Source organism: Amblyraja radiata, chromosome 28 (genome assembly GCF_010909765.2).
Source record: "Amblyraja radiata isolate CabotCenter1 chromosome 28, sAmbRad1.1.pri, whole genome shotgun sequence".
Taxonomy (NCBI): domain Eukaryota; kingdom Metazoa; phylum Chordata; class Chondrichthyes; order Rajiformes; family Rajidae; genus Amblyraja; species Amblyraja radiata.
This window is the reverse complement of record NC_045983.1, coordinates 17,107,045-17,116,884: the sequence shown is the minus strand read 5'-3', so window position 1 is coordinate 17,116,884 and position 9,840 is coordinate 17,107,045. Positions and strand designations below refer to the sequence as shown.

Sequence of the window (9,840 nt, the reverse complement as noted above, 5' to 3'; positions counted from 1 at the left end):
ACACGATGGCCTCATCTATGATGGGAGAGGGGAACCCCTGTTTTCTAAAGAATGAGGACATCTCCTAGGATGTCCTAGTATGGAACACCTCATCTTGGGCGCAGATGCAGCGTAGACGGAGGAATTGGGAGTAGAGGGGATAGAGTCTTTGCAGGAAGCAGGCTGGGTAGAAGTGTAATCGAAATAGTTGTGGGAGTCAGTGGGTTTGTAATAGACATCAGTTAATAGTTTATTTCCTGTGATGGAGACTGTGAGATCAAGAAAGGGGAGGGAGGTGTCGAAGATGGTCCAAGTAAATTTGAGTGCAGGATGAATATTGGTGGTGAAGTTTTTTTTTAGTTTTTTTAATTTTATTTTTATTAGAAGTACAATAAGTTGCAGTAATACACACCACATATATCTCATTACATTTGTTGTACCCCTTCATTTTTTGAACTTTAAAAAAGATAGAAATAAAAGAAGTAAGGAAAGTGAGAGTCGTGAAGGTGCAGGAAAGTGTTGGGAAAAGAAAGCCCATTAGAAAAGGAGTTAGAGAAGAAAGTTAAGAAATAGACCCTAGAAAAGAAAGAAAGAAAAACAATCGCTCTATTATAAAAAATAAAAAAACTCCGCAAAAAGGGATATACCAACCATATTTTTCACCCCCCATTACCAGATCCTGGCACCATTTATTTTTTAAATTACTATTGCACCTTATGCTTGTAATAAGTCCATAAATGCAGACCACGTCTTTTGGAAGTGGTCTGCTTTGCCTGCTAGGAGTCTCATCTCTTGCAGATGTAATGTTTCGAACATGTTTGAAATCCACATTTTTATTGTTGGTATAGGAGCATTTTTCCAAAATTTGAGTATAAGATTTTTTTCCCATTATTAGCCCGTAATTAAGTAAATTCTTTTGAAACACGTTTAGTTCAGGGCTACCTTCCGTTATTCCAAAAATAATCCATTCTGCTTTTGGTATGAGTTTTATTTTAAATAATTTTGTGAAGATTTCAAATATTTAGTTCCAGAATTTTTGGATTTTTATACAAAAAACAAAAGAGTGCGCTATGGTAGCTTCATGAGACTTACATTTATCACAAATGGGTGAGACGTTAGGGAAAAGTTTATTTATTTTTGTTTTTGAATAGTATAGTCCATGTAATGTTTTGAATTGAATTAGAGTATGTCGTACGTTGATCGAGCATTTATGCACATATAGTAAGTGTTTATCCCAGCTCTCTTTTGAAATTTTTATAGCTAGTTCTTGTTCCCAGTCTCTTCTAATACCATCAATTGTAGGTATTTCTATATTTAAAATAGTGTTGTATAAGTATGATATTAGGTTTGCTGATTCGGCCTTTGTCTTCATTGCTTCGTCCAGTAAGTCTGGATGCATGTTATGATAGTCTTTTGTGTATTTTTTCAGATTGAAAATTGAAGATATTTAAAATATTATAGTATACCAAACATACTAAATCTAATTGAGGACTTTGGATCTTTCTCAGGATACAGAATAAACTGGAACAAAAAGTGAAATTATGTCGATAAAACCGAAAGACTCAACACAGCTCTTAAAATTCCCCTTTAAAATAGCCACAGAAAAATTTAAATATTTGGGAATTGAAATTACTAGAAACTATCATGCTATGTTTAATGCCAATTATAGTCCCTTACTTAAGAAACTAAATAGTCTAATCAAATTCTGGAAAACGCTCCCGATGTCTTTAATAGGTCGAATAAATGCTATAAAAATGATCTTTCTACCACAAATCCCATATCTATTTCAATCAATACCTATATATCTTCCAAAAAAGTTTTTCAAAAAACTGGAATCAGACATTACAAATTTTATATGGGACTATAAATCCCACAGAATACAAAGAACACACCTTAGTAAACCCAAAGAGCTGGGTGGTCTAGCGCTCCCTAACATTATGTACTATAATTGGGCAGTAAATATTAAAAATATGATTCACCTGCTGGACAATTCTGCCCAGCAGGTGGACTGGATTGTAATGGAGAGAGAGGACTGCTCTCCGTGTAATATAGGAGCGATTCTCCTTTCACCAATGAATCTGAATAACAAAAATTACAATATAAATCCAATTATACATAGCGCAATTAGAACTTGGAAACAAATAAAACAGAATCTAAAATTAAGAAATCTATCTCTTTTAATGCCAATAGTCAATTCAAGGTATTCAAGGTATTTTATTAGTCACATTCACATACACCGAGGTGTAATGAAGTGAAATGCTTTTTGCCATTTTGCAGTACACAAAAAAAGAATACAGACATAACACCAATGAGAATCTTAAACACAAAGAACATCCCCCCACAATTTAGATTAGATTAGATTAGATTAGATTCGTTTTATTGTCATTCAGACCTTTCGGTCTGAACGAAATTTTGTTTCCCTGCAGTCATACATATAATTTTTAAAAATGGCAAAAACACACAATCAACACAAATTTAACATCCACCACAGTGAGTTCACCAAACACCTCCTCACTGTGGTGGAAGGCAAAATCTTAAAGTCTCTGTCTCTTCCCCCTTTGTTCTCCCACCATGGCTCCCACCATGAAGGAAGGCACAATGTCCAGCCCCCAACCCCAGTTCACCCATAGTCGGGCCTATTGAGGCCTCCACAGTTGCCTCTACAGAGGCCCGATGTTCCTGGCCGTTCTCGCCGGGTGGTGGTGCTCCAGCGTCGGGAGAGTCCTCACAGCGGCATGGGAACTCTGGAACGGCCGCCTCCGTGCTGGAGGCCGCGGCTTCCGAAGCCGACAAGGCCGTGCCGGATGGAGCTCCACAACTGGCGATCTCGTCGCGAGATCCCAGGTTCCCGGTGTAAAGTTCGGCGCAGCTGGCCACTCCACAGTAATCCACCAATAATCCGTCGTTTAAACCTACTATAGATAAATCATTTACACAATGGGAAAGAATAGGAATCAAAATGCTCAGAGACGTATGAATTCGGAAAATTATTATAATTTCAACAATTACAACTGAAATATAATTTGAGAAATAATCAATATTGGTGGTGAAGTTGATGAAGTCCATGAGTTCTGCATGGGTGCAGGTGGTAGCACACCAATGTAGTCATCAATGTAACGGGGATAGAGTTCGGGGATAGGGTCAGTGTACGCCTGGAACAGGAATTGTTCAACTTTTAACGGTCTTTGAGGTGATGTCCTGGTGTACTGGGCGATGAGCTGCTTGAACTGGAGGGGATGTTGTGGTTTATGGGCACTGAGCTGCTGGAACTGGAGGGGATGTCCTGGTGTACTGGCCACTGGGCTGTTGGAAATACAAGGAGTTCTCCATCTGTGGAAAATACTGAATAGCTCAAACATCTTTTTTTTTCAAATTTGGTACAGTTCTTTGAGGATATAACAAGCACACAGATCGAGAGAAACCAGTAGATGTAGAGTAATTGGATTTCCAGAAAGCAATTGACAAGGTGTCACGTAAAAGGCTACTGCACGTTAAAAGTGAGCAATATATTGAGAGTATGCAAGTAATATATTTTGGCATTGCTGATTGTGGATGATCAGCCATGATCACATTTAATGGCTCGAAGGGCCGAAAGGCCTACTCCTGCACCTATTGTCTATTGCCAACGGTAAACTAAAGGTCAGATAGATGGCAATCAGTAACTAGAGTAATTAGTGGGGTGCCACAGATATCAATTTGTTTCTCATTATATTCCTTTCGGGGGGGGGGGGGGGGACAAAGGCAATGGAAAATTCCACCAAGGATCAGGTTTGGACAGCTGGAGGCAGCCCGGGATTGGCAGATGCTGGTGGATGTGGACCAACGGCTTACAGTTCCATCAGAGATAGCCATCACCAACTTGAGGCCTGATCCTGTGCTCTGGTCGAACTCTCAGCGCATGGTGTATTTTGTGGAGCTCACAGACCCTTGGGAGGATGCTGTGCAGGAAGCCTTCGAAAGAAAGAAACTGCGATATACAGAGCTTGCAGCGGAGGCAGAACAGCGGGTCTGGAGAGCTAAGATCTGCCGGATGTCGAGGATTCGTGGCAACATCTACCTTAAGACTGATGAAGGACCTGGGGATCAGCGGACAAGCCCTATGCCAGGCCATCAAAGAAACATCACGGGTGGCAGAGCGGAGTCGCCAGTGGCTCTGGCTGAAGAGGAAAGACCCCATTTGGTCTCCCAAATAACCGACAAGACAGATGCAGAAGGGGGTGGTTCTGGGACGCCAGAATGCACCGCTGAGCCTACTGGAGACGTCGTGGGTTCAATCAGCAAAACGTCGATGAACGTAGGTGCCCACTTGATAACCCCAATGACGTGTCTGCCTAGTCTTTCTCAACATCGGAGGAGCATAGGTGAGTGCAGAAGGCTCCCATCACCATCGGGAGTAAGTTGATATGTGGCACTTTGGACTTTTAACATCTTGTCCTGTGTATTTGTAAACATCCACCAAATAATTGTCGGTCACAGGGGTTCTCCATAACTATTGAGACTTCTTCATATTGTGTTCAGTTCTGGGCACATTACAGGAAAGATGTCAAGCTGGAAAGGGTACAGAGAAGATTTGCAAGGGTGTTGTCAGGACTAGAGGGTCTGAGCTACAGGGAGAGGTTGCGTAGGCTGGGATTATATTCCTTGGAGCACAGGAGGATGAGGGGTGATCTTATAGAGGTGTATAAGATCATGAGAGGAATAGATAGGGGAGATGCACAGAGTCTCCTGCCCAGAGTAAGAGAATCGAGGACGAGAGGACATAAGTTTGTGAAGGGGAAAAGATTTAATAGTAATCTAAGGGGTAACTTTTTCCACACAAACGGTGGTGGGTGTATGGAACAAGCTGCCAGAGGAAGTAGTTGAGGCAGGGACTATCTCAACATTTAAGAGACAGTTAGATAAGTAGATGGATAGGACAGGTTTTGAGGGATATAGCCCAAATGCGGGCAGGTGGGACTAGTGTAGCTGGGACATGTTGGCCGATGTGGGCAAGTTGGGCAGTAGGGCCTGTTTCCACACTGTATCACTACATGACTCTATATTCTCCTCCTTTTTAAAATCTCACATAGTTTTGTACCATCAGCAACATGGAAATGTGACATTTAAGATCCTCAACTGCATCATCGATATAGCTGAGAAACAAGTATCAATCTCTGCAGCACCCTACTAAGCATAGCGTGCAAACCAGAGAAACATCCCTTTACTCCCACTCTTTGCTTTCTGTTCAATAATCAATTTTCAATACATGCCAGACTGTTACTCCAATTCTAACTGCTCTCACCTTGGGATCTCAACAAAATCCTACTGAAAATCAAAATTCTCTACATCCACTTGTTATCTATGTTCTACTTGTCAAATTCTCAAAGAACTGCATATTAGTCAAACATGATTTTACATTCATAAATTCATGCCAAGTCTGCCAATCTTTTTATTCTTTTCAAGGTTATCATTCTGCCATATGGTGCCGCTGGTGCTACAAAGAAACATTGTTGTGGTCAAAGCTGCAGTCATTATGGAGGGGAGTGTCAGGCTGTGCTGGGCAAAGATACTAGAGGAGCTCCTCTAGTATCTTTGGTACTGGGCATTGTGTTGTCAGCACCATAGCAAGGTACTAGTGAGCCGTTAAGACTGATGCCAGGCAGGGTGCCAGTACCCGGGGATCGGCGGGTGCCAGAACCTGGAGTGCTGGGCCTGGTGAGGTGCCAGGCCCAGAGCTGCTGGGGCTGGTGTGCTGTCAGACCTGGGCTGCTGCACCTGGTGAGGTGTCAAACCTAGAGCTGCTGGGTAGACACAAAATACTGGGGTAATGGCCTGGAACCTTGGCCGTCCCAGCAGCTTTAGGCCTGGACCTCCACCAGTCCCAGCATCTCTAGGAAAGAACTGTAGATGCTAGTTTAAATCAAAGGTGGACACAAAATGCTGGAGTAGCTCAGCGGGTCAGGCAGCATCTCTGGAGAGAAGGAATGGGTAGACACAAAATGCTGGAGTAACTCAGCGGGTCAGGCAGCAACTCTGGAGGGAAGGAATGGGTGACGTTTCGGGTCGAGACCATTTTTCAGTCTGCTGGGACTTGCCGTGGTGCCAGGCCCAAAGCTGCTGGGACCGGCGGGGGTGTCAGCCTCAAAGCTGCTGGGACCGGCGGCGGGTCAGGTCCCAGCTGCTGGGACTGGCGACGTGCCAACCATGAGCTGTTGGGACCGGCGCGTCCTGAGTTGCAGAGGCTGGCGGGGTGCCAGTCCTGAGCTGAGGCAGCTCTGCGCACTCTAGCTGCCACCGACTTGCCGGGAAATGCTGTCCCGGACCTGACTGCCAGCTGAGAGGCGCTTCCCATCACTGCGGTGGGTGGGGCGAATCAGGACTCCCACGTTCCCACCGATAGGGCTGCTGCACTGGCCGGGCCCAGCGCCCCTGCAGGATGCAGCCCGCGTCTCCAGGCCGGGAATCAGTAATGGAGCCAGGTTTGTGTGACCGTCCACCGGGGAAGAAGCTGCGGCTGGACGCTGAGGCCCGAGAGGAGCCGGTGACGGGAGGCGAGGCCCGAAAGAAGCCAGTGGCGGGCGGCGAGGCTCCGGAGAAGCCGGCGGCGGGCGCTGAGAGTGGGGAGAAGCCGGCGGCGGGCGGCGAGGCCCGAAAGAAGCCGGCGGCGGGCGGCGAGGCCCGGGAGAAGCCGGCGGCGGGCGGCGAGGCCCGGGAGAAGCCGGCGGCGGGCGGCGAGGCCCGGGAGAAGCCGGCGGCGGGTGGCGAGGCCCGGGAGAAGCCGGCGGCGGGTGGCGAGGCCCGGGAGAAGCCGGCGGCGGGCCGCGAGGCCCGGGAGAAGACGGCGGCGGGCGGCGAGGCCCGAAAGAAGCCGACGGCGGACGCCGTGGCCCGGGAGCGACAGGACGGAGCTTACTTTCACTCTTACTCGGACGTATCCATCCACGAGGAGATGATTGCGGACGTGGCGCGCACGGGCTCGTACCGCCGGGCGCTGCAGTGGGGTTGCCGGCAGGGCCCGCAGCCTGGGCCTGGAGTCGGGCTGTTGCATGGTCTGACGGTGCTGGACGTGGGCGCGGGCACGGGCATCCTCAGCGCCTTCTGCGCGCAGGCCGGCGCGGCGCGCGTCTACGCATGCGAGGCGTGCGCGGTGATGGTGGAGCGGGCGCGCGAGGTGGTGGTGGCCAACGGTCTGCGCGGCCGCGTGCGCGTGCTGCAGGGCCGCGTGGAGGATGCGCGCCTGCCCCAGCCGGTAGACGCCATCGTCAGCGAGTGGATGGGCTACGGCCTCATGTACGAGTCCATGCTCCGCAGCGTCCTCCACGCCCGTGACCGCTGGCTCAAGCCCGGCGGCCTCATCTTCCCCTGCCGCGCCGAGCTCTACCTCGCCCCGGTCACCGACCCGGCCCTGCAGGAGCGCCTGTCCTTCTGGGCCGGCGTCAAAGAGCGCCACGGCGTTGACATGTCCTGCATGAGCACCTTCGCCCGTCGCTGCCTCATGAATGACGAGATGGCGGTGGCCACCCTGCACGGTGAGGACGTCCTGGGCCAGCCCTCCAGGTTCGCGGCCATCGACCTGTACACGGTCACCGAACAGGAGCTGGCGAAGCTGGGCGGCGACTTCACCACCACCTCCTTCGGCATTGCCACCATGCACGCCTTTGCCCTCTGGTTTAACGTTATTTTCCCCACTTCTGCCCCCACAAGAGAGATTGCCCATGAGCCCCTTGCAACCAGCACCAATGCGAATGACCCTGATGCAACTGTTGCCAATGCTAATGGTGGTCAAGCAGCCAGCTTTAATGTTCAAGATCGAGATATACCTGGTCCACGTGCAGCGTCTGTTGATGCAGATTTTAAGACTGGAGCCATTGCAAACAATGACTGCCATGCATCCGGCCCCAATCTCTGTGAAGCATCTGCCAATACAGTTAATGCTAATACTATTAGGCACAATGCATTTACCACCAACAGTGACAACCACCAACCATTAAATGTCAATGGTGATGACCACAGAACAGTTGATGTTAATGCCAAGGAGCTCGAGCCGATCGTTTTGTCAACCTCTCCCTTTGCAGAGGAAACTCATTGGAAACAATCCGTACTTTATCTAGATGAGCCTGTCGAACTGTTCCAGGACACTGTGTTAAAAGGAAAAATAACTTTAACCCCAGCTGAAGATAACCCAAGATACCTCCGTATAACTTTGAATTATGAGATTGGAGATAGTGGGAAAAAAACAAAAACATTCAAAATGGGGGAAGATTACCCCCCCTTTGAATGATATTTTAGAATGTGTGTATTGACTCTTCAGTGACTGGTCATATTTTCACTGTTTGTTCTCCAGTTATTTTTCCAGCTGATTCTTCTAATCCCATTATCTTTTGAAAGATTCATTGGGGAAATGTGTCTCAATGCATCAAACCCACCCAGAGAGTTAACTGTCAAGTCAGGAAATAAATGACACCTGAGTATCTTGCAAGATTGAAGATTATGGTACGAAAACATACTAATTTTGAATTTAAGTTGGGCAGGGGTGTTGGGTTGGTTGTAGGGAATGAAACTGTCTGCTTTTGATTGAGTTTTTCTTTGTGCATGTGTATTTTCTAGAATTTTAATAATAATGGTGAACTTGCATTTTGTTGGTCTATTTTCATCAGCATGAAATCTTGGTGTGGTTTCCATATTCTAGCACCAGATTGGAAATAGACACAAAATACTGGAGTAACTCAGCAGGACAGGCAGGATCTCTGGAAAGAAGGAATAGGTGATATTTCGTGTTGAAGGGTCTCAACCCAAAACGTCACCCATTCCTTCTCTCCAGAGATGCTGCCTGTCCTGCTGAGTTACTCCAGCATTTTGTGTCTATCTTTGGAGTAAACCGGCATCTGCAGTTCCTTCCTACCAAATTGGCAATCCAGAATTGCTGTTATACTTTGCAGGTCAGGCAACATCTGTAGAGATCCACAAATATGTCAAGAATCTGACATATTTAGAGTTGTATTTCTCTCCATAGTTGCTGCCAGACCTTAGTACTCACAGAATTCTGTGCTTTATTTCAGATTTCCAGCACATGCAACATTTGCTTCTGAACTGGTTGTTAGGGTATACATTTTAGGTGCATTAATACAGGTTGAAAGCTAACCAAGATTAATTCCTGGACAGTGTTGCTTTAAATGCCAGACATGCTGAAAATGAAAATAGAATGGAAAGTCCATGTTATGGACAGAGATCTAATTTTAATGCCAAAAGAGCTCTGCATATAATAGCAACCTTTGCATTTACTGTCATCAGATGCTGACATGTGCATTTGTTGATCGCTGGTTCATTGCAAATTATTAGAACCCTACCTGCAATTGGTATTGATACATATCAATACAGTGCCCTCCATAACGTCTGGGACAAAGACACATTTATTTATTTGCCTCTGTACTCCACAATTTGAGATTTGTAATAGAAAAAAAGCACATGGTTAAAGTGCACATTGTCAGATTTTAATAAAGGCCATTTGTATACATTTTGGTTTCACCATGTAGAAATTACAGCAGTGTTTATACATAGTCCCCCCTCATTTCAGGGCACCATAATGTTTGTGACACAGCAATGTCATGTAAATGAAAGTAGTCATGTTTAATATTTTGGTGCATATCCTTTGCATGCAATGACTGCTTGTTGGGTGTTTTCTCTGGTGAGGCTCTGCTAGGCCTGTATTGCAGCCATCTTTAGCTTATGCTTGATTTGGGGCTAGTCCAGTTTTCTCTTCAGCATATAAAAGGCATGCTCAATTAGGTTCAGATCGGGTGATTGACTTGCCCATTCAAGAATTGACCATTTATTAGCTTTAAAAAATTCCTTTGTTGCTTTAGCAGTATGTTTGCGATCATT

General features: G+C 46.4%; 1 protein-coding gene across 1 annotated transcript; it reads left to right on the top strand.

Annotated features, from left to right (window-relative positions):
• Positions 1-6,109: 6,109 nt before the first annotated feature.
• Positions 6,110-8,592, top strand: prmt6 (protein arginine methyltransferase 6). The gene has a single exon (XM_033045940.1). It carries the CDS (start codon positions 6,395-6,397, stop codon positions 8,237-8,239), a length of 1,845 nt encoding a protein of 614 aa, XP_032901831.1. The 5' UTR covers positions 6,110-6,394; the 3' UTR covers positions 8,240-8,592.
• The last annotated feature ends 1,248 nt before the right edge of the window (positions 8,593-9,840 follow it).